General features: G+C 33.4%; 3 protein-coding genes across 3 annotated transcripts; all 3 read left to right on the forward strand.

Moving 5' to 3' along the window:
- Positions 1-3,810: 3,810 nt before the first annotated feature.
- Positions 3,811-7,506, forward strand: LOC142633977 (GDSL esterase/lipase 1-like). Its single transcript, XM_075808243.1, has 5 exons — positions 3,811-4,134; positions 4,213-4,334; positions 4,915-5,145; positions 5,250-5,505; positions 7,146-7,506. Exons 1-5 carry the CDS (start codon positions 3,840-3,842, stop codon positions 7,379-7,381), a joined length of 1,140 nt encoding a protein of 379 aa, XP_075664358.1. The 5' UTR covers positions 3,811-3,839; the 3' UTR covers positions 7,382-7,506.
- Positions 7,507-10,031: 2,525 nt separating this feature from the next.
- On the forward strand, positions 10,032-13,815 carry LOC142633492 (GDSL esterase/lipase 1-like). Its single transcript, XM_075807732.1, has 5 exons — positions 10,032-10,426; positions 10,515-10,636; positions 11,627-11,851; positions 11,957-12,212; positions 13,394-13,815. Exons 1-5 carry the CDS (start codon positions 10,171-10,173, stop codon positions 13,630-13,632), a joined length of 1,098 nt encoding a protein of 365 aa, XP_075663847.1. The 5' UTR covers positions 10,032-10,170; the 3' UTR covers positions 13,633-13,815.
- Positions 13,816-22,181: 8,366 nt separating this feature from the next.
- Positions 22,182-24,305, forward strand: LOC142633580 (GDSL esterase/lipase 1-like). Its single transcript, XM_075807824.1, has 5 exons — positions 22,182-22,437; positions 22,527-22,648; positions 23,203-23,427; positions 23,535-23,790; positions 23,988-24,305. The coding sequence occupies exons 1-5, from the start codon at positions 22,182-22,184 to the stop codon at positions 24,224-24,226; spliced, it is 1,098 nt and encodes a 365-aa protein (XP_075663939.1). The 3' UTR covers positions 24,227-24,305.
- The last annotated feature ends 1,946 nt before the right edge of the window (positions 24,306-26,251 follow it).

Genomic DNA, 26,251 nt, shown 5'->3' on the forward strand with positions numbered 1-26,251 from the left:
TTGTGAAGCCTTCAAAGTGGGTAGCAAATATAGATAAAGAATATATATGATATTAAGTTATGTTTATTAATTCTTATTTAAACATGAAATTCATGCATTCTAAATAAACATAAGACATTCAATGTTTCGCACCTTGTTGTCAGACTGAATTTTGATGTATTTGGTATCATAAAAAGAGTGCACAAAGTCGTTATTGTAGTTGAATTTCTAGTTTGATTGCAGCATATTTAGCATGCAAAGATTGGATGACTTTCCTATACATTGTAATGGTGTGTTTTTTCTTCTATATGTCTTGCTGATGTTTCCATGGCAGGTTTCCTATGGCTTGAACGTTGAAACTACAACTACAACTTCAATGTTGTTTAATTTTTCTATGAGGGTTCTTGCTTCTTATATAGATGTATGGGTCGAGCTTAGCCTAATTATTTTAATTGTATATGATTTTTAGGAGAGTAAATCGGTTACATGTACTTTATTGTGAAGGAATTCGTGTTGCATACAAACATTCCTTGGAAGCAAGTCAAAGACTTGCACGCAACTCTAAGAAAAACAATTCCTAATGGGAGTCTAAATACAAACTACGTATTGGATATTAAAAAGAATGGTTGAAATTTGATTAGTTTTTGTCAAATAAATAAGGAATTAAAAAAAATATTTGTCAAATAAATATAAAATTAAAAAAATTAAAAAATTATGTGAAAAATTGTGAGGCTACCAAAGCTTATGTGGTATAATATGGAAGAGCCAAAAAAAAAAAAATCAAACGTCTTCAGTTATTATATATTATATATAAATATAGACTATTTGTAAAAATATATAGATATAGATTATGTTGAATCTTTGGAAGCAGGTGCTTGCTACTAATCATGCTCATTATATAAATAGGAGTTGGAAGAAATGTATCCACTACGATGCCATAGGAAGTTATCAAGTTAGTAACCAACTTAACTAAACACAAGTATAGGTACTTATAGGGGGTGGGGGGTAAGAACTGGCGTTCAAGTTTTTAGGAGGAAGTATCACATACATATATACTTAGATTATGTTAGAATAAAATTTCTATTTTGTATTAAAAAAATTTAATTTAAAAAAAAAAACACGTTAAAGAATAGGATTCCCCTATCTCAATCAATCAAGCATTAATTGAGATTGTCACTGGAAATGTCTTAAATTTAAATAATAAAAGGTAATTAAGCATGGATCTTTGTCACTATATCGCTGTTTCCATTGTAATTGATCTTGTTCAATTGGTAACACATTATTTTACATGCATGTCATATAAGCTTTAATTATTTGCTTTTGAATTGGATATTGGCCTAATTAATCAACTTGATTAATTTACTTGTAATTCAACAACCTATGTCTAAAACCTAACAATAATACACACACACACACACAAATATATATATATATATATATATATAAAAATTTGATCATCCAACTAGATTCTTGCCGGTAACAAAATGAAAGAAAAATATGTCCATGCATAACAGGCATTGTTGTTGCACTAAAAACAACAAAAGATCAATGTTGTGGCTCTGATACCATGTTATATTTATGAAAATCTAAATTGAGAGAGCATAGAGAGAAGCTCTTGATGGTTACATCTTCACTATAATCTCTTCTTTTTTTTTCTTTTTTTTTTCAATGAACCAAATATGGGATATTTATACGAAGTTAAAACCTAAACCCTAAATTAAAAATACAAAAAAAAAAAAAAAAAACCATGACTAACAACTTATAGTACATATATTATTTTCGGCTTGCACACTAAGGATTGGGCTTGGGCCCTGATAATTATTGGGCTCGATAACTTTAACATAATTCAACTATCTAAGGACTCCTTCATCTTTAGTGACATGCAAGATGTACCCAAGACTTTTGGCTATTTTGGAGATATCGTAAATATTAGGAGATTATTCACTATCAAAGGGCCTCTAGATGCACTCCCACACATGCAAATAGAAGGAAAAAAAAAAAAAAGAGTTACAACCAAACCCAAAAACAAAAAAGAAAAAGAAAAAATAAGTATATATTTATGTAATTCGACTTCAGGCCTATGTTCGTAGGCTAAGTACTACAAGAAAAAAATCTCGCTAACAAAACAAAACGAAAGTAAACTACACCCAAAACTGCTCTCTCTCTCTCACAAATAACAAAAAGAAGAAAAAATTTATATTTTCTCTCAGTGAAATTGTCAAAGGAAAGCAATTTAACCAAGCCAAAGCCCATATATATTTGCTTTGTCAAAGTTGGCCAGGTCAAAACCAGAATTCAAATTTGATTTAAACTCAACAAAACAAATTTAAACACTAACCATCCCAAATGGAATTTATATTCAAGCTACGTTATAAATCGATCTTCACCTAATTAGCTTGAATTAGATTAATCCTCGTCAAATGCCTTCACAAAAACCCATAAATGCTATCTCAGAATGCAAAGGAACTAACATAGTTACCACGCCAGCCAGATTATTTACGGTCCCAATTTTCTAAAGAAAAATATCTCACTCATCAACAATTCTATGTATAAAGTGGAAGCAAATATCAAAATGCCTAGCTTGAGAGTGGTGGAGCTTCTTCGCTAACCAGATGAATTATTGGGCACTTCGACCATCACAAAATATTCATACAGATTTGCATTATTATAAAATATATTAGTTCTGCAGTTTAATGATAGTATATACAAATTTGATCATTAAACTAGATTGCCGTGCAACACATGGATTTTAGTCTTGTAATAAAAAAGTCCATGGTACAACATATAACATAATCTAATGTCCAAGATGAGCATCTCGTTGTACACATTTGAACATAATTATATTAAAATAAAGTGGAAATTGAACTGTGAGCACCTCAAAGTAAACGCAAAAGCTTGGTCTCAAAGTAACCAGATGAATTATTGGGCACTTCGACCTTCACAAAATATTCATACAGTTTTGCATTATTATAAAATATATTAATTCTGCAGTTTAATGATAGTATATACAAATTTGATCATCAAACTAGGTTGCCCGTGCAGCACATGGATTTTAGTCTTGTAATAATAAAGTCCATGGTACAACATATAACATAATCTAATGTCCAAGATGAGCATCTCGTTGTACACATTTGAACATAATTATATTAAAATAAAGTGGAAATTGAAATTGTGAGCACCTCAAAGTAAACGCAAAAGCGTGGTCTTAAAGAAATTAACCTTCAAAAATATTTAAGATAAAAATTTTACAAGTTGTTGATTATTTGATGTATATGAGAATGAGTACTAATACTAATCTTTGACGTCTTACATCTATTCTAGCGTATAGAAAAATATATGCCCTACTTATCTCTAGGAAGGCCTAAATGCCTATATATAATACATATATAGATTGTCATTAAGCGTTTATTTTAGAAGAGAAAAGTACCTGCTCCATTTCTCTAATGCCTTAATTATTTGATATATATATATATATATATATATATATATATATATATGTCCAGTTAATGTGTGTCCTTAAACTATCTATTCTTGAAAATATTTTCTTAAAAATTGAAAAAATTATCAATATTTTTTTTAATTCTTGAAAAAATATTTTTAAAAATAATTAATTATATATATATAGTAATTATTTAAGACGGAGACAGTACTTCAATTCTTACAGCTTAAAAGTTTTTGACCTTGGTGGAACTGTGAAAGCAACAACGTGCCACCGACGACTGCGTACCATGGAGTACGGAAGCTTCCTCTCTTCCTTTTCCTTTTGATAAACAAAGCATTCTGCTTTCTTTTCTTTTCTTTTTCTCTTTGACCAAGTAATACCGCAAAAGTTCTCTATAAATGGCAAGTGCAACTAAATAATGAGAACAAAAGCGAACGAGGTTTATAGCATGGTGAGTTTTAGGTTCCATTTCTGTTTTTTGGTTTTGCTTGTAGTCTTTCTTACCCCAACCCATAGTCTTAGTCACATATGCCTGCCAAAGCAACAACATGTTGCCCTATTCATCTTTGGTGATTCATTATTCGATGCTGGAAACAATGACTATATCAACACCACCACTGATAACCTAGCAAATTATGGACCGTATGGGGAGACCTTCTTCAACTACCCCACTGGAAGATTTTCTAATGGACGTCTAATCCCAGATTTTATTGGTAAAATGCTATTAATCTTTCTTTTTCTTTTTAAGAATTTGAATTGATAGTAAATTGATTGTTGAAATTTTGTTACAGCTGAGTTTGCAAAGTTGCCATTCATTACGCCATTTCTGTATCCCGGTTATCATCAATATACTGACGGGACAAACTTTGCTTCTGCCGGAGCCGGGGCTCTTGTCGAAACTAAACAAGGACTAGTATGTATCTTTTACATCAAGTGTGTGTATATATATATATACACACACACACATGTACAATACTGACAATATTGAATTTCACTCTCCAATTTTTTATTAATAGGACAAGGAGAGATCTCATTTTGTCCAATGACTATCAGTATTAATTAGACAGCTTTTTTTTTTTTTCTAGAAGAACTTTGGAAGTTTAATTAAATGTTTAGTGAAATTGATCATGTCGTGCTGAATAAAGAAATAAATATATAAATGATAGATAGGGCTTGAAATTTGCATTGCCAACAGAGCTTTATCTAAATTATCTGTTTGATTGATAGTGAGGTATTCAAATCATATGGTAGCGAACAAGAGGTTTTGACTTCCCTCTAGTACTTTGGTAAATTGTAGGTGATTATGACATGATACATATCTTAAAATGGTGACATGTCGGCTCTTATCCAATGCTTTTGTGTGTTGGATGGAGACTGCACCTCTAGCAATCACTCATGTTGAAATAGTGTGCTTGCAATAGCATATTACCCAAATATCAAATGCCTGAGTAAGCCACATATTCCTAATCTCCCTTTCTTTTAATTTGGGGCAGGTGATTGACCTAAAAACTCAACTACATTATTATAAGAAATTGGCGAAGCTGTTGAGGAGAAGACTAGGACATGAAGAAGCCAAGACATTATTGGCGAGAGCGGTTTACTTAATTAGCATTGGCAGCAATGATTATTTTGCCCTTTCCACCTCAAATTCCAGTGCTCTTCAAACCTACTCTCCGGAAGAATACGTAGATGCAGTGATCGGCAACTTAACAAGTGTGATAAAAGTAATAACATTCAATATTCAAAATAAATTGTCATTCTATTTAATTCTTGTTATTTACATTCGCAAAAATTTGTTATACTAAATAACCATATCTTGATGTACTAGGGAATATATAAGAAAGGTGGAAGGAAAATTGCGATTCCAAACTTGGCACCATTGGGCTGTTTGCCAATTGCAAGAGCACTAAGTCCGAATAACACAGGTGCATGCGTTGAGGAACTTTCAGCACTAGCAAAATTGCACAATAAAGCACTTTCTAAATCCTTGCAGGAGCTAGAAAATCAGTTCGATGGATTCAAATATTCAATAGCAGATACCTACACTTCTCTAAGTGAAAGTATATATAACCCTTTAAAATATGGTATGTCAATCATTTTTATAGTGCATAATGTGTTTTATTATTGTTGGAGCATTAGCATTAGTCCAGCTAAAATTTCCTTCTTGTTTATTTTAGCATAAGAGCCCACTTTTTTTATTTTACACAATCACTTAGCAAAAACACCAATATCAAACTGTCTATTATACACCATATTTTATTTAAATAATCATTTATTATTATTATTTTCATTTATAATAACTCGTTTCTCTCTCTCTCTCTCTCTCCACTCTTTGGGTGTATTTGGTAAAATGAATTTTAGAGAGATAGAGGAAGGAAAACCTTTTGAAGTGTGTTTGGTTGGAGGGGGGGAGAGAAAAAAATGGTGGGGCTTGGGTGTTTTCTCCCTAAGCCCACCAAAAAATTTTCTCTCCAAAATTGGGAGAAAACAAGGTGGGGAGAAATTTGAAGTTACTTGACAAAATTGCCATCCGGTTGCCCCTTTCTTTCTTTTTTTTTTTTTTTCTTAGCTTTTGCTTTACCTGGGCAATGTACATGGGTTTCACCCTTTAAAAAAAAAAAAAAACTTTCTTGGGACGTTGCCTTCTTTTCATTTTTCCTTTTTTTTTCTTTTGATTTTCTGTGGTGTGGCATGGTGCTTTGTTTTGTTTGTCTTCTTCTTCTTCTTCTTCTTCTTCTTCTTTTGTTTAACTAAACATGATTTTTATTTTTTAATAAATTTGGATGATTCTTTTTTTTTTTTTTTTTTTTTGCTTGTCACTTTTTGGGCATCATTTTTTATCAATGGTATATAAGTAAATTTATAAAAACTCACTTTTTCCATACTTTTAGTTTTCCACTCTCAACCAACAAAAAAGAGGAAAATCAAAATATTTTCTATCCTCCCACTTTTCCACCCCTCCAACCAAATGAATCCTTTGGGTCTCGCCTCTCGCCTCCATCAAATCTCTCTCGTGAGTGTCATCCTAAACCCAGATCCATTGTTGCTGCTTCTTCTTCTTCTTCCCAAACATCTGCCGCCACTTCTTCTTCCCAAACACCTGTTGCCACTACTTCTTCCTCTTTTGTCGCTTCTTCTTCTTCCACTGCTGTTGGTGCTGCTTCTTCTTCTTCTTCTTCTTCCTTTGTTGCTGCTTCTTATTCTTCTTATTCTTTCTTCCACCGCTGCTGCTTCTTCCATTGTATGGTTTTTTGTGCTACCAATTGGGCTGATGGGTTTGAGCTACCATTGGATTTGATGATTTGGGTTTTCTGGTTGATGGGTAGATCTGATTTTGTGATGAGATAAAATTTTGTAATGGGTTGTGAGTTGTGGTGATGGTGGGGGCTGGTTGGTGGTGGGTTGCGGTGGAGGCTATGTTTATGTGAGAGAGACAGTAAAGCAAAAAACAGAGAGGGAGAGAGATGAAATGAGGAATTGATAAAATATTTAGATACAAAGCTATAGTAGCCACAGTAGCCATGCATATTTGCACGATTACTGTAGCAAAAATATAAATCAATAGTGTTATGGAATAACTGATGTGGGGAGTTTTTGAACAAAATCATGTAAATTTCACATATTTTTCTATTATATACACACTGATATGAGTGCTCTTATAGTTTGGCATTTTAGCTCTATAAACTAAAAGTATCTCTGTTTTATTTTTATTTATTTTGTGAAGGTTTTAAGATAAGCAAGAGTGCATGTTGTGGAACCGGTCCATATAGAGGAATTTTTAGTTGTGGAGGCAAGAGATCTGTCAAAGAATACAAATTATGTCATAATGTTAGTGAATATGTGTTCTTTGACTCCATTCATCCCTCCGAAAAGGCCAACCAACAATTTGCTGAGCTAATGTGGAATGGAACTCCTAATATCACAGGACCTTACAATCTTAAGGCATTGTTTGAAAACTAATGAATGTAAATTTGATTTTTTTTAATAAAAAAAATAAGTGAATCATGTTATATTGTCATTAAAGTCTAAATAAGAATTGTATTTTTATACCGAAGTAATAAATATATTCAATATTTCAAGTTGTATGATCATACCCCACTTACAAGTTTCAGGATAATCTTTTTGGATTTTAGGAATCCACTTAGGATTTAAAAATATTCCCGTATTTTTTTGTAAATAACTCTAAGGAATCCTTATACTTAAGGGCATAGAGATTCCCACCAAACCTTATTTTTAGGTTACGTGGTCAAAATGTGGGTATCCATGTTCCCATTACTTGGTAATTCTGTTTTCTATAAGTGGGCTTGCTGAGCTAATATGTGTGTCAATAATTTGTTAAGCTATTATGGAGTGGAACTCCTGATATATATAATGAAACAAAAGATTGAACATTCTTATCCTTTTTTAGCATTTAACTTCTATTTTGATTCATTATTTTTAGAAGGTTCAAATTTTTTAGAAGTTATCTCTTGCCTCTATTTCTAGAATTCTCCATAAATCTCCTAAATTGTTTAGCAAGGAAGGTTATTTGTTGCTCATTCGATCATCCCTAGATGAATCAATATCCGCTTCTTTGACAATTTTTAAGGCCATAATCGACTTGTTTTACTTGTCTGAGGTTGGTAAGCTCATATGTTTGTAATAATTCCTCAACCTTTATAGAATCTAGGTCCTTTCTCACTTCTATGGTCAGTACCTGAGGACAAAAACTCTTGTTTAAGGATCTCATAATCTTCCCTGCAATCTTAGGTTCAACGATTTTATCTCCTAAGTTGAAACTTGAATTCTCAATATCATTTAGTTTGCGTAGAATTCGTTGAAAGTTTCATCCTCAGCCATTCTAATCTCTTCAAACCTAGAATTCTCAATGTCATTTGATGTTTTGAGTTTTTGACTATTTTAGCACCTTCATGTGTTGCATCTAGTATGTTCCAAGCTTTATTCGCCCTCTCTACACTATAGATTTTCCTAATCTCTTCTTGAGAGATAGCAATGAAATTTGTATTAAGACCTTTGCTATTTATGTTAGTTGCAATTAGTTTACCGAAGCCCCTAGCCATGGCTGAATGCTTCCACCATTGCCCTGATTCTTTTTATCTCTTTATTGTTTCAAAAACCCACACACATGTGAAGAAATGAGCAAAAATAAAAGGGATAAAATTGTTAGACATACGAGACATGTTAACAAGTATATAGTATTGATAGTTGATGTTCCTTCACACCTGTTTACTGTAATTCATGCCGCTTTGGCTCCTTAAATAAAAGTAACAGTAATATTTTAACTTTCAATTAACCCATTCAACGCCCTCTGTCTTTGGATTTTTATTTTAAGAAAAAGATGGGCTAGAGAACGTGGTTTTTGGGCCCAAAGGGAAGAGTGCCGAACCAAATGGGCACTTTAAGCTTTTGCTTAAAATGGCGACCACAACAATGATAAGTCCACATTTATGGCTCCATTGGTGGGCACATATCCGCTTACTTCACTGCCTTCCCGCTACCGGAAGACCCCCTCTTCCTCTTACTAAGCTTTTGGCACGTCCAATCAACTTCACGTATTCACATGCTTTCTGACCACGGATCACATTGGGGGGATCACTGCAAAGCAACAATTACGTTATTCGATAAGTTTGAAAACACAAATAATCTTTATAATTGCATGCTGAATTTATATATATATATATATATATATAAAAGCTATAATCAGAATAAATCATGGCAAAAAATATAGACATAAAAAGAATAATGCTGTGTGCACAAATTATTTTATAATATTTTTATAAAAAAGCATGACTTAGGTGCTATTTTTTATATTCATATCTTAAAATTCTGTCATGTGGTTTTTTCTCATAAATGAAAGTATATATTTTTTAAGTTAAGTAGTCATATGTCAAAATTTTAAAACGATAACCTAAGAAACAGTATCAAAGGTACTGTACATAAGTTTTGTCATTGGTCAACTTCTTATTGATTTTCATCAACAACTATCATTAATATCACTTTTATATTTACTAATAATCACTTACTCCATCAACAGTTTGTAAACTTTTTTATAAAATAGTTTATGTGTGCGTTTGTGCAAATGAGGCAGGCGTTTTTGCGTTTTTTTGTGGGTTCTGTGCACAGTTCGTAGACCCACAAGTACGGAAAATATAGCAAGAAGCAATAAATCAGGGTCCCATGAGCACTATTCATAATTTAAAAATTATTTTGCTACAATATTTTCAGTAATAAATTTTCAATTTTTAGTAATAAACGGTATCCAAACGGACCCTATGTTTTTAACATTTTCTTGGTTTGTTTTACTCAAAGCCTTGTATTATATAACAAGGGTCCAATTAATTTTTTTCTTAACCCATCTATCTTTAGAAACATTTTATGTGAAATTGAAAAAGTTGTAAAAAAATTTTAATTCTTGATAAAACTTTTTTTTAAAATATTATAATATTTTGTAGTCTTAGGATACACGGCAGAAAAAATCCATTCAATACCACAGCCTTGTATTATACAATAAAGACACTAATAAATATGACTAAAAAAAAAAAAAAGACACTAATAAATATAATATAAAACATAACATCATATACACCCTTACCGAGAAAAGAAAAGAACAGAGAAAAAGGAATCTTTTTCAAGTCAATGTCGCAATACTAGAATTTTGGATATATAAAAAGTGGGAGTGATTTAGAGGAACCCAGCAATACAGGAGGACCAAGAGTGAGGCTTCGCATAAAGCTGATACATATTAGCTCATGGTGAGTCTAAGCTACCTGTTCTGTGTGTTTGTGAGCCTTCTTGATGATCCTGCCAGCTGCCCTGTTCAGCCCAAGCCAGAGGGAGAACATAAGACCTTGTTTATATTTGGGGACTCACTCTTTGATCCAGGCAACAACAAGTACCTCAATTCTAGTGTGGAAGGTGGATCAATTTCATGGCCGTATGGGGAAACTTTCTTCAACCATTCCACTGGGAGACTCTCTGATGGCCGTGTAGTCCCTGACTTTGTTGGTAAGTAACACATCATATGACCTCACTATAACGTGTAGATTGGTTTGTGTACTTAGATTGTGACACTTTTTTCTTTCAATGGCTGCAGCCCAGTTTGCCAAATTGCCTATACTTCCACCATACTTACAACCAATTGCACATCATTTCACTGATGGGGCTAACTTTGCCTCAGCTGGAGGAGGTGTTCTTGTTCAAACTCACCCTGGAACGGTATGTAGATCATTTTCTATTTAAGACTTAGTTATGGGTGGATTCAGCTTCCCACCTTTTTTGTTCAAGAAAAAACGGTAGAACTAATCTCAAAGCATGTCTGATGATGCTGCTAAAGATAAGTGAGGAAATGACATTAAATGGGATTGTGACCTTTTTCCCGTTTTGAAAAATGCTGTAGTTTGTTTGTGAGATTCCATGGGAGGAATTAATATAGGATAGCACATAATCCAAAAGCTTAAATTATGAATTTGGGTCCAATTTATATATAACCAACAATTTCACTACTAATTTTAGTATAAATGGCTTACAATTATGACAATGAATACAATTATGTAGGATGCACGGTTATGGACACGGGTATAAGTACTATACAGCGACATGAGAAATTTTTTTAAAATTATATCATGATACGGCAATTAGGACACTGTTACAATACAGGTACGGCACCTCAAATGAAGTGTTTGTGCATCCCAAACAATTAGTGCCTCATCAACAACATAATATAATGTAGGAAAAAGAACACAAAACCTCCTATGTGGTGGATCAATAAAACACTTCTTTTATCTGTAAACCCGTTAAACAACCATTCAAATGAACAATGAGTTCCTCATTTGATAGCATGTCTAAATTTAGAGATGCATTTTTACATAAAAAAATAGCGTAAGCTCAAGGAGGCTCCTTGTTATTAGGAAAACAACAGGGGATTTTGTCTATTTTTCTCAATTTTTAAATTACATTTTTGTTGTAGTTGATAAGTTGACACATTAGTCTGTAAAATGTATGCTTTGTTTTTACATAAAAAAAAATGAAGGAAAGCCTATTATCTTTGGTTTGGCCTAATAGCTGGATGGAAACTTTGTGCTACATCTGAAAATCATGGAAATAAAAGCACTCTTTGAAGTGGGCAGTTCTACTTAAAAATCAATGATAAACATAGTAATGCAAGGAAATGTTACTCTTAATAGCTTAATTGTCCTTTCTCTCCAGATAAATCTCCCAGCGCAGCTAAGCTATTTTAAGGCTGTAGTGAAGTCACTAAGGCAGAAACTAGGCGATGTAGAAGCCAAGAAGGTTCTGATGAGAGCTGTATACTTGTTTAGCATTGGAGGCAACGATTACTTCAGCTTTTACTTGGAGAACCCCAATGCTTCTCAGTCCTACCGAAGGCAATACGTGGGGATGGTCATAGGCAACTTGACTAGTGTGCTCAAAGTAAGAAAATCACTGAGAATAAATTATTTTTTGGAAGTATTTTACTTCAAAGACAGTATTCAATAAGTTGGTTTGTTTTTTATGTTTAACATTTTTCTCTTTCAGGAAATATATGATTTAGGAGGAAGGAAAATTGCATTTCAGAATGCAGGACCTTTGGGTTGCCTACCTTCCATGAAAGCAATGAGTCCCCAACTTGGTAGTGGGTGTGCTGAAGAACCCTCAGCTTTGGCAAGACTACACAACAGTGCTCTAGCCAATGTGCTTAAAAAATTAGAGAGCAAGTTACCAGGATTCAAATATTCAATCTTTGATTACTACAACGCACTTGGAGACAGAGTGAACAATCCTTCAAAATATGGTAGGCTGTGACCACAACCTGCATATCATGCTTCTGCCTTGTTAGATTTACCTTTAGAGTAACCATGCATTAGTGCTAGAGACAACAAATTTTCACCATCTTTTGTTTTGAAAGAGTAGTGTGTTGAGTAAAATTCGTGAACAAATACACTTTTATCTATAATTACAACACTTTACAAGCACTATTATTGCACCTGTGCACACACAGCACTGGCACTTTTACATTCACACACACTATCCTTAAATACACTTGCACACACTTGACCTTACACCTTACTTCTAGACACCTGGCTACTAACACAATGACACAATTACTTCCTTACTTTCTTTTCTTTACTTTACAGTGCTGACACACTTCACCTCACTTGCTTTACACCACTTCACTTGTCACAAGTTGGAACCAAAGTTCCTACTTATACAGGTTGGAGGGCGTTTAATTAACCAACATTGAAGCTTCTAGCTTCATTTAATTTCTGCCACTAGAGTTCTAGTAGTTCCTAGGCCATAGCTTTTTAATTTTTTAATTTCTAACCCATGACAATTTCTAGAGTATTCTGTTTTCTGTCTCTATAGTTTCAGTTTTACAATCTTCTAGGCGCTAGAACACTAGTCAAATTGTGGCTCTACAAAGTGATATACAGAGATTTCCGGAGAAAGAGGGAGAGACGGTGCTTGATGCTTAACATAGTGTGAACGGAAGCTGGCTCAAATCAACAGCCAGACTTTCTATGTGTGTTTCATTTATATAATAAAGTTCATGCTAACGGGTGCCCTTAGACACAACTTTTATGAGAAATGAAAAAAGCTGTCAAAACATTAATTGTTTTTTTTTTCTTTTCCCATAAAAACTTTCTTTAAATGGATTATTAACTATTACCCTAAAAGCATCGGTTAGCATTTCCCATATAATAATTACAAGCAAGATATTTGCAAAGAAGATTACAATAGAAAACAGAACAAGCTTATCTACTATACAATTTATCCATATCTATATAGCTAAGGCAAACATATTTGAAACTAAACCATCTGCTATCTATTGTTACTTGGAAGTGAAAGTGATGTTGCTTCAATCATAATTTGCCATCTTAACAAGTTAAAGGGACAAACAATTGGGAAAAAAGTTGTCCCTAACATTGCTCCTACCTTTATCTTTGTTCCAACTTTTTTCCTTTGCTTTTTTAGGCTTCAAGAATGGTAAAGCTGCATGTTGTGGCAGTGGAGCATATAGAGGAAAGAATTGTGGAGGAGGAAGCAATGGAACAGAACCATATGAGTTATGCAGTAATCCTAGTGAGTATGTGTGGTTTGATGGTGGCCATACTACTGAAACAGCCAACCGCCAGTTAGCTGAGCTGATTTGGAGTGGAGCACCGAATGTCACAGGCCCTTACAATGTGCAACAACTATTTGGACATGCATAATAGTATATCTTTTTGTGACCAGTTAAAATCATATCTAGCTTTCTTGTTATGTTTTTGGAGGTAACACTGTCACTTGTAGATGTAAACCACTCCATTTGAATAATATACTCATTTCTATTGCAGAACCAAAAAAGAAGGGGAAATTTGCTAGTATATCAATTTCTTATGCTTGACCATATTTCACATAACGTTTTTTTATTTTAACATGATAAATATGTTGACGTTTTATATCAAATTGCAGAAATTGACAGGAAGAACACTTTTGAGGGTTTAAAGTCTACCCTCAATGAAAGAATACACTAGTGAAATCAAAGTTATACCAGTAGAATTAACCCTAATTCCAATTTGCTACCTCCACTAGAACTCTTCCACTGTGGATCTCTTCACACGAACAATCTAGTCCGTGACTTCAAGTACCTACTTGAAATTTCTCGTGTGTGTGTGTGTGTGTGTGTGTATGTGTGTGTGTGTATATATATTTGTAGATGTTGCAGCAACTTCAATCTTTCACCAATCTTCTAATTCTTCAATAACTTGTTGGTGATGGAGATATTCGCTTGACAAAAAACCCTGAGACCTAAATGCACATCTAATGCAGCAGTCTCTCCCTCAAAAGCTTAATTAATTCACATTTCACATTAAGAGTTCCCTTATATACTTTAGAAAAGTATGGCACAAATACTAAGGCTTAAGTCGATCATGTGCCTGAATCTAGAATTTAAAAATCTTGAGACTTGATCAGTCAAATGATGTCAAGATTGCAATCAAGCTCAAGTGAATCTCGATTTGTCAAGTGAATCTCAAATCATTTCCTTGTTCCCTTCTTTAAAAACATCTAAATAAAGTGAATTAACCAATATCAATCCAAATGGATGCTAGAACTAATTGAATTCCAAAAACAAAAAGCTCAATTTGGCGTGACAGTAGACACTAGACAGCTTAAGCCAAGTCCAGCACAGAAAAATAAAGGGAGACCCTATAAATGACTAATTATCAATTAGTGATAAATTAATACGTGTCCCAAAAATTACAATGTGCAACAACTATTTGGACATGCATAATTTTGCTGAATATAACTCTTATGACCAGTTAATATTATTATATCATGTCTATCTTTCTTCAGATGTTTTTGCCTTTTGAAGTAAACAAGGTCACTTGTAGATGTAAACCGCACCCTTTAAATAATATAGGCATTTTTATTGCAGAGCCAAAAAAAAGGGGGGGGGGGAATTTGTTGGTATATCATTTTCTTATGCTTGAACATATATACATAAATTTCTTTATCTTCATTTTATAACAAGTGATTTTCTAATAATCATAATTATATGCCTGAGCAATTTTCAATCTTCTTGTAAATCGTGGACAGACCATCATGAATCCCCTTAGCAATTGTCATTTGTAGCAAATGTATTTAATAAAATATTTTAACTAAGCTAGATGTTCCATCAAAGTTTTTCTTTTTCCTTTTTTACAAAATCAACATGTACAACATCAATGAAACATAAAGGCTATTGGCAGAACATCTATGGCAATGTTATCAAAATTTAATTATTTTTTACAGAATCAATACGTACAATAGGAAACAGGTTATTTTATTCCTTTAAATTCTATGGAAACGTCTTGCAATGAAGATATCCGGTGCCTTGCAGCTGGTTTGCGATGTGCGTCCATTAGCTGGGTTCAGCGGAGTGCTAATAAAGTAGCACACTTGTTAGCCCGGTTTGCTAGAAATAGAGGATGAATTTGTATGGTCGGAAGATACACCTCCCCCGGCCCGTGAGGCCTTGTACTCTGATTCCTCATTGACATGAATGCATGAGTTATGGTGGGGCTTCAAAAAAAGAAATGTCTTGCAATGAGAAAGCAGCATAAAGTCACATTGATATTTAGACTCATCTTCTTCTTTTTTCCAAAAAGTTTAGACACAAATTTTTTCACAACTGTTGATCTAGTATGCACGGATACAGACACAAGTACAACACAGTGACATGAATAATTTTTAAAAAATTATAACATGAAACGGCAAGTATGACATTAATATGACACAAGTGTGACATGGATACAACATAAGTATAGCACTCTAAATGAAGTATTCGTGCATCATTATTGTTGATATGACTTGTTATGATTGAAAGATAATAAAAATAGTACAAGTGATAGATCCATATAAAAATGAAGTTATTTTAATCATAACTTACCACCTTTTACAAGATATAAAATAATCATGAATAAATTTTTGTCCATAATATTGCTCCATTATCAAAAATTAGTACTCTATTACTTTTTTTCCTTCTCTTGATGTGTAAAGAATATATTGCAGTAGCTCACATGTATAATTTTTTATTTGTCTTATCCACTGAATATGTGTTTGAAGAGTGTTCTCCATGTTTGGATTGGTGGTGGTCAAGTTTTTTTTCCTTCTTTCTCAAGATATGCGTGAATATGACAATTTTGTTTGGATTTGATTAGCTCAAGAACGTTCTTATGAAGAGGAAGAGTATTCTTGAGCCATAACTTCATAATTTTTACAAATATACTCTTAAGAACTTTATTACTCTGTTTTTTGCTATATTTTTTGTCCTTTGGTGAGGTACAAATTTTCGGGCTCTAACTTCTTTAGCCCACGCACAGAAAAATACCCACACAAGCCCAATAATTATTTCAAAGCCCATGTAAATATTTTCCACATATTACTTAAATATTCTCCATGTTATTGGGCTCCCACAAATATTTCCTACATATATAAGCCCCACAAATTACTTTGGGTCATCTCACAAATATTACCCACTACAAAACTCATATTATCCAACATGGGTTTTCGCAAAAATACCCATCTATCAACGTTGGGCCACAAAATTATACTCCCTCCACAAAAGGCCCAAAATCATTCAACTCGTTGACAAGACTCAAAAAGCCCAACAAAACCTTTTTCTAAGCCCGTTACTACACGACACCTTTAAGCCCGTTGCTATACAGCACCTTACAAAGCTCGTCGCTACACGGTACCTCTAAGCCCGTTGCTACACGGCACTTTTTAAGCCTGTTGCTACACGGCACCTTACAAAGCCCGTTACTACACGACACCTTTAAGTCCGTTGGTACACGGCACCTTACAAAACCCGTTACTACACGGCACCTCTAGGCACCTTACAAAGCCCATTGCTACACGGCACCTCTAAGCCCGTTGCTACACGGCACCTTACAAAGCCCGTTGCTACACGGCACCTTACAAAGCCCGTTGCTATACGGCACCTTACAAAGCCCGTTGTTACACGACACCTTTAAGCCTGTTGCTACACGGCACCTCAAAGCCCGTTGCTACACGGCGATATTTTCTACAATTTGGCAAACTATTTTACAAAGCCCAAATAGTAATTTGGCAAACTATTTCCAAAGCCCAAATACTAATTTGGCAACTATTTTCCAAAGCCCAAATATTAATTTGGCACTATTTTGCAAAGCCCAAATATTAATTTGGCAAACTATTTCCAAAGCCCAATATTATTTTGGCAACTATTTCATAAAGCCCAATATCGTTTTGGGCACTATTTCCTAAAGCCCAATATCATTTTGGCAACTATTTCATGAAGTCCAATAATGTTTTGGCACTATTTCGTAAAGCCCAACGTCATCTTGGCAACTATTTCATAAAGCCCAATAATGTTTTGGGCACTATTTTCTAAAGCCTAATATTATTTTGGCAACTATTTCCTAAAGTCCAACGTCATCTTGGCAACTATTTCTAAAAACCCAATATTATGTTTGGCACTATTTCCAAAAGCCCAAATACTATTTTTGGCACGTATTTACAAAACCTAAATATTATCTCAACAATTATTTCACATATACAAAATCCCTTACTCATAGGAAATATAAGTATTTATCCTCCAAGAAAATACCTCTCTTGCAAAGTTTATAAAAGTCCATGAGTGTCATGGCAAAATTATTCATTTTGAGGGAATAATTAGGCCCAAAGCAGCCCAAACATAAGGCCCAGCTGGACCAGCTCAGCCCAAAACCTAGGCACCATTAGCAGAAGCTCACGTGAGCTAATCAGGCAAAAATCCAACACAAGTCAGCAGCTGGAGCCCACTGCTATCAGGCATCAGCTTGTCCCATCAAGTCAGAACAAGACACATGTCCATCAAGGGTCAAACCTTTCTGAAATATCATCAGTCATTAGGTGACATAAAGCTGAAATGGACTTGACAAAAGGCTGAGAAGACCCAACAGGGGGGCTGAAAGCACTTCAGCCAACCACCCCCTCTTTCTTCTCCAACATATTCGGTCAAGCATCCAAGACAACCATTAATGCCCTGAAGCAAGCTCAAATCAGCTCGTTTTTCATGCTAAAAAATACGTATTTTCTAGTTCATGGACCAAGCACATGAACCCCTAATGGGGAAACTTAGGGAAATGTGGTTTGGAGGGCACCTGGGAGGCCTAGCAGAGTTCCCAGCAAAGGCTCCAAGGTTGACACCTGGCTTGGGGTGATTTAACTTGCCTTTGGGAGCTCTGAATCTAGTAAGCAGCACAACCAAGGTCATTAGCTTAATGCATGCTCTGACCCCAGCAAGTCAGGACCAATCAGCATTAATGCAAGATCAGAAACTCAGCTAATATTGCATCAAAAACAGCAAGAGTCTTCAAATGGTCAAGCTTACCATTCTTAGCTAACATTCCAAGAAACGAATCCCTAAGGATTTTCTGAAGATTGGGGGAGATTTAGCAAGAGTTATTTCCCAATTGCCCCCTAAATCTCAACTATAAATAAAAACCTCTGTTAATGCCTCAAGAGGGAATAAGGACAATGCCAAGAAACACACTCATAGAGAAAAACCCTCACAAAAACCTATCCATATCAGCTTCTCAAAATCCCAGCAAGATTCTAAGTCATAAAGCTCTCATTCTTATGCATGGAAATGGAATTCCCTCACTCCTAGCTTAAAAACATCTCTCATACCTCAAGTTTAAAACATTCAGCTCCTCCCCAGCAGTGAATTCCAACAGCTCACTATAAACTTTTGCCCGCTGCCCACACGTGTCTCTCTTTACCCATTATATGTACTACGCTCAAGAACATGCTTTGGCACCATAATGACCTTGCTGCACTAGTTGGGATCTCTCTCTCTCTCTTCATCTCACGTTAAGCTTTCCTCATTATTTCTATCATGGAACCCATAATATTTATCTATTCATTTACTATTCATGGTTATGATGTGACTATTACCATAGAATTTTTTCCTCATATTATTGTATTAGAAGACTCTTCTCTAGAGCTAATGGATGATGACTCTGACGTTTCCTCTTAACCTGTGAAATACTCAAAGTTTACTTTACTGTACTGCTGAGTTGTTTTTGCTGCAGAAATACTTTTACGGCTGGGCCACTCTTTTCTGCAGAAGCACTCTACAGCTGGGTTGTTTTCTGCTGAAGCACTCTACCGCTGGGTTATTTTTCTGTAGAAATAATTTTACAGCTGGGTCACTCTTTTCTGCATAAGTACTTTACAGCTGGGTTATTTTCTGCAGAAACACTCTACCGTTGGGTCATTTCTCACAGTAGACTTTTTAACCCCACTGACGTGTTTGCTGTAAGGATTGTTTAAGGGCCGTTCTTGCAAGTCTCAATCTAGGCTCAAGGCATGAAAACACGGTGAATTGTTTGGATCTTCACCAATAGCCTTTGAGCCGTGTATCGAGCCCATTGTCGAGTTTTGGTTTAGGGCCCCGACCCAATATAATCTCATTTGTCGGAAAGAAAACTTTTTTGCCCCCGACACCCTTTTAACGGTAGAAGCGATGAGGTGTGTTGCTAAAGTATAACGGATGTGATCTCAAGTGGACAAAATAAGGTTAATAACAAATTTGCTATTAACATTATTTCACTTGAATCCAATATTAACATTACTTTTATTATACAAATTCTATTGGGATTATAGCAATATTTTGTTTTCACTTGAATTCATTATTAACCTTACTTTTATTATACCAAAAAAAAAAACTTGTATACAATTTTTTTTTTTTTAAAAAAGGTATTTATAATAAACCACCTAAAGTTAAACTCATTTCCATGTTGCCTACTCATACTTCTAAAGGATGCTAATAGCAAATTTAAGTGAAAATAATATTCACAATAAATCATGTCATTAATTAATTGTGAAAGAAAACCTATAAATAGTCATATAATTAAAGTTATGTTATATATTAGCGAATTCAAATGAAGATAACATTCATGATAAATCATGCCATTAATTAATTGTGAAATAAAAACTATAAATAGTCATGTAATAAAAGTGATGTTAACAATGAATTCAAGTAAAAGTAATGTTGCTATAATCATAATAAATTATGTCATTAATTGTGAATGGATTACCCCCAAAGAAGGGAAAAAAAATCTGCATTGAAATCATTGTCACCGTGCTAGAATTTTGGTTAGACCATCATGAATCTCCTTAGCAATTGTCATTTGTAGCAAATGTTCTCAATAAAATATTTTAACTAAGCTGGATGTTCCATCAAAGTTTTTCTTTTTCCTTTTTGACAAAATCAACATGTACAACATCAAGTGAAACATAAAGGCCAGATTCGGCGAAGAGAATAGAATGTGGAGGAGCATAAAGGCTATTGCCAGAACGTCTTTGGAAATGTTATCAAAATTTATTTATTTTTACGGAATCAATATGGACAATAGGAAACAGGTTATTTTATTCCTATAAATTCCATGGAAATGTCTTGCAATGAGAAAGCAGCATAAAGTTACATTGAAATTTAAACTCATCTTCTTCTTTTTTCCAAAAAGTTTAAACATAATTTTTTTTCACAATTGTTGATCTAGGATGCATAGACACAAACACGGTAACAACACAATAGCACGAGTAATTTTTTAAAAATTGTAACATGAAACAGCAAATATGATACTGGTATGACATGAGTACAACATAAATACAACACGAGTACAGCACTCTAAATGAAGTGTTCGTACATCCTAACAGTTGATATGACCTGTTATGATTGACAGATAATAAAAGTAATACAAGTAATGGATTCATATGAAAAATGATGTTATTTTAATCATTATTTACCACCTTTAACAAGATATAAAATAATCATGAATAAATTTTTGTCCCTAATATTGCTCCATTATAAAAAATTAGTGCTCTATTTTTCCTTTTTTTTTTCCTTCTCTTGATGTGTAAAGAATTTGGGTGGTAATATGACAGAATAGTCATGAAGAATATCAACAACAACAACAAAAATTGCTGAATAATTTTATTTTAATTAACCGGTAAGCACATCATAACTGTATAGATCCCTGGAGATCTTGTTTCACACCCACACTATGAGACACCATGCAAATGAACAACACCCCCCCCCCCCCCCCCCCCACAGACATGATTCTTTGCATATTTTTATATTTATATAAAAAAAAATTATGCATTAAAAACCCCCCAACAAACATGATTCTTTGCATATCTTTTATATTTATATATATATATATATATAAGTATAAATTATGCATTAAAATTATTGGAAAAACTATTAATTTTATGTGCATACTTTTCTTTACTCAAATATGTTTAGTATTAATTTCTTTAGTCAAGCCATGGTAGTAGTCTACTATAACATTCAAATGTTACAGTAGCTTGCATGTATAATTTTTTATTTGTCTTATGCACTGAATTTGTGTTGGTCAAGTCTCTTTTCCTTCTTTCTTGGGATATGTGTGAATATGACAATTTTGTACGGATTTGATTAGCTCAAGAATATTTTTACGAAGAGGAAGAGTATTCTTGAGCCATAACTTCATAATTTTTACAAATATACTTTTAGAACTTTATTATTCTGTTTTTTGCTATATTTTTTTTGTGCTTTTAACGATAGAAGCGATGAAGTGTGTTGTTGAAGTATAATGGATGTGATCTCAAGTGGACAAAATAAGGTTAATAACAAACTTGCCATTAACATTATTTCATTTGAATCCACTATTAACATTATTTATATTATTAAAAAAAAACTTGTATACAAACATATATATATATATATATATATATATATATATATAAAAAAGTAGTTATAATAAACCCACCTAAGGTTAAACTCATTTTCATGTAGCCTACTCATAGTTCTAAACTAATGCTAATAGCAAATTCAAGTGAAAATAATATTCACAATAAATCATGTCATTGATTAATTGTGAAAAAAAAAAACCTATAAATAATTATATAATAAGAGTTATGTTATATAATATTGAATTCAAATGAAGATAATGTTCATGATAAATCATGCCATTAACTAATCGTGAAATAAAAACTATAAATAGTCGTGTAATAAAAGTGATATTAATATCGAATTCAAATAAAAATAATGTTCCTATAATCATAATAAATTATGTCATTAACTGTGAATGGTTACCCAAAAAAGAAGAAAAAGAATCTGCATTGAAATCATTGTCGCCGTGCTAGAATTTTGGATATATAAAAGGTGGGAGTGTTAAGAGGAATCCACCACACAGTGAGGCTTTGCATAAAAGCTGAGACATATTAGCTAATGGCGAGTCTAAGCTACTTTTTATGTGTGTTTGTGGGCCTTCTCAACCTAATCAGCAGCCATGTTCAGTCCAAGCCGAATAAAGAACATAAGACCTTGTTCGTATTTGGGGACTCACTCTTTGATCCAGGCAACAACCAGTACCTCAATGGTAGTAGTGTGGAAGGTGGATCAATTTCTTGGCCATATGGGGAAACTTTCTTCAACCATTCCACTGGTAGACTCTCTGATGGCCGTATAGTCCCTGACTTTGTTGGTAAGTAAAACATCATATTACCTCATTATAACATGCAGATTGGTTTGTGTACTGAAATTTTGACATTTTTTTTCTTTCAATGGCTGCAGCCCAGTTTGCCAGATTGCCTATACTTCCACCATACTTGCAACCAATTGCACATCATTTCACTGATGGGGCTAACTTTGCCTCAGCTGGAGGAGGTGTTCTTGTTCAAACTCACCCTGGAACGGTATGTAGATCATTTTCCATTTAAGGCTTAGCTATGGGTGGATTCATCTTCCCACCTTTTTTGTTCAAGAAAAAACAGTAGAACTAGGCTCAAAGCATGTATGATGATGCTGTTAAAGATAAGTGGGGAAATGACATTAAATGGAATTGTGACCTTTTTGCTGTTTGGAAAAATGCTGAAGTTTGTCTGGGAGATTCCATGGGAGGAATTAATATAGGATAGCTCACAAAACCTCAAGGAGGCCCCTTGTTATTAGGGAAACAACAGGGAATTTTGTGTATTTTTCTCAATTTTTAAATTACATTTTTGTTGTAGTTGATAAGTTGACACTAAAATGTATGCTTTGTTCTTACATCAAAAAATTGAAGGAAAGCCTATTGTCTTTGGCGGTTTGGCCTACTAGCTAGATGGAAACTTTGTGCTACAACTGAAAATCATAGAAATAAAAGCGCTCTTGGAAGTGGGTAGTCTTGCTTAAAAATCAATGATAAAATGTAGTAATGCGAGGACATTTTACTCTTAATAATTAGCTTAATTTTCCTTTTTCTCTCCAGATAAATCTCCCAGCGCAGCTAAGCTATTTTAAGGCTGTAGTGAAGTCACTCAGGCAGAAATTAGGTGATGTAAAAGCCAAGAAGGTAGTGAAGAAAGCTGTGTACTTGTTTAGCATTGGAGGCAACGATTACTTCAGCTTTTCCTCACAGTACCCCAATGCTTCTCAGTCTGACCGAATAAGATACGTGGAGATTGTCATAGGCAACTTGACTAGTGTGCTGAAAGTAAGTTAATCACTTTGAAAAAAATTAATTTGAAGAACTATTTTTGTGCAAAGACTGTGTTCAATAAGTTCGTATGTTTTTTATTTTAAAATCTTTTTTTTTTTCAGGATTTATATGGTTTAGGAGGAAGGAAAATTGCATTTCAGAATGCAGGGCCTTTGGGTTGCCTACCAGCCATAAAAGCAATGAATCCCCAACTTGGTGGCAAGTGTGCTGAAGAACCCTCAGCTCTTGCAAGACTACACAACAGAGCTCTAGCCAATGCCCTTAAAAAGTTAGAGAGCAAGTTGCCAGGTTTCAAGTATTCAATCTTTGATTATTACAATGCGCTTCTAGACAAAGTGAACAACGCTCCAAAATATGGTAGGCTGTGACCTCAATTAATCTGCATATTATGCTTCACCACTAAGATCACTATTATTAGCACTAAGCATAACACACACACACACACACACACACATATATATCAGTTTAGCAGCTGTGACAAAATTATGAAAATTGTTGTGTTCGTAGACTTATTGTCACAAAAATTTTCACAACTATTCCTTTGTGTTTTTAAGGCTTCGAGAATGGTAAGGATGCATGTTGTGGCAGTGGACCATATAGGGCAACGAATTGTGGAGGAGGGAGAAATGGAAAAGAACCATTTAAGGTATGCAGTGATCCTGGTGCGTATGTGTGGTTTGATGGTGGCCATACTACTGAAGCAGCGAACTGGCAATTAGCTGAGCTGATATGGAGTGGAGAACCAAATGTCACAGGCCCTTACAATGTGAAACAACTATTTGAAGAAGCGTAATTGGGTCTCTTATGACCAGTAAATTATTATATGCATGTCTAGCTTTCTTGTTATGTTTTTGGAGTTGACACCATACTTGCAGATGTAAACCAGACCTTTTTAAATAATATTTGCATTTCTATTGCAGAGCCAAAAAAATGGGAAATGTGTTGGTATTTCATTTTCTAATGCTTGACTATATATCAAATAATTTTCTTCATCTTTAGTACCTATTTGGCAAAAATTATTTTTGCTAACTTATTTTACTATTCAACTTATTTTTGCCACTATTCATGAGTTTAACTGTACTTTTTGTACCATTCATGGGTTCCACTGTACTATTTCAACTAACTTTTATTTTTATTTACAGTACTTTTAGTAAAAAGTTTTTAGTTTTAACAAAATAAGCGGATCCCAAACAGACAACATATTAGATATGTCCACATTTTATAAACTGGAAATTTTCTCATAATCATAAGTTTGTGCCTGAACAATTTTCAATCTTCTTGTCAATCACAGATAAACCGTTACGAATTTCCTTAGCTATTGTCATTTAGGGCAAATGTCCTTAGCAAAATATTTTAACTAACCTGGATGTTCCCTCAAAGTTTTTTTTTTTTTTAATCAATATGAATATGTACAACATCAAGTGAAAACATAAAGGCTATTGGCAGAACATTCATGGAGATATATGCTATCAAAATTTATTTCTTTTACAAAATCAAAATGTACAATAAGCAAAAGGCTATTTTGTTGTTATTAATTCCATCGATATGTCTTGCAATGAGAAAGCAACATAAAGTTACTTCGGAATTTTGACTCATTTTTATCTTTTTTTCAATAAGTTTGGACACAATTTTTTTTTTTTTTTCACAATTGCTGACATGATTTATTATAATTAGGGTCTTGTTAACAGATGTCCTTAGGGTAATGATTAATAAATTATATTTAAAAAATTTTGATGTCATTTTCATGAGAAATATAAAAAAACTATCAAAATAAGTAATTGTTTTATAAATTCCTATAAAATATTTCTAAAAATAGCATCTAAACCATTGCCTTTGGGGCATCTGTTAACATTTCATTTTTAATTAATACACAATAAAAGTCATATTAGTGATGCACTCATATCAAAATGATGTTTTAATACACTAAAATTAGGTTAAAGTAGAATTTCTATCTTGTACCAAAAAAAAATTTTTGATGTTTAATCATACCTTACACCTTTAATTAAAAAGTCATTAAATAAATTATGAATTTAAGTTTGTTTTCCCTAATATTGCTTCTTTTTTTTTCCTTCACTTGATGTCTACAGAATTTGGATGGCAATATGACATTATAGTCATGAAAAATATCATTTTAATTTTAATTCATTGGTAAGTACATTATAACTGTACTAGACTCGTCATACGCATTTTACAAGTGCAATGAGGCTCTTTTTATTTTATTTTTTTATTTTAGATTTAGTGAAATAATGTTTAAAAGTGAGATAGAGATAGTATCTTAATTTTTAGGATATTTTTGTACATGAGAGTTGATAAAAGTTTAAAAGCCTAAACTTAGGAACTTTTTAAAAAATAGTAAATTACTCTTTTAACCGATTTGTGTTTTCAAATTTAAAATTATTTAACTAAAAGATAAGAGTATTTTAAAGAGTTTAAGAATTTGTGTAAAGATAATTTAGTACGCAAAATATTAAAACCTAAACAAAAAATTCTCTTATTAATAGTATAGATAGATCCAACAAGGAAATCCTAGGTGATCTTTGTTTCACTCCCCCACACCGTGAGAAAACATGCAAATGAACCCCACAAAGACATGATTCTTTGCATTTTTTTTTTTTTTGTATTTATATAATACAATTCCTGCATTGAAAGTATTGGCAAAACTATTGATTCATTGCACTTGCTTTTCATGATTCAAAAATGCTCAGTATTCGATTGCTTGGATATGAAAGTATTCACTAGTTTCACCTAAGGGTATATTTGGTAGACTGTAATAGACAATATAATGTAATAGTTATTACCATGATTTAGCTGTTAAGTA

Source organism: Castanea sativa, chromosome 5 (genome assembly GCF_040712315.1).
Source record: "Castanea sativa cultivar Marrone di Chiusa Pesio chromosome 5, ASM4071231v1".
Taxonomy (NCBI): Eukaryota; Viridiplantae; Streptophyta; class Magnoliopsida; order Fagales; family Fagaceae; genus Castanea; species Castanea sativa.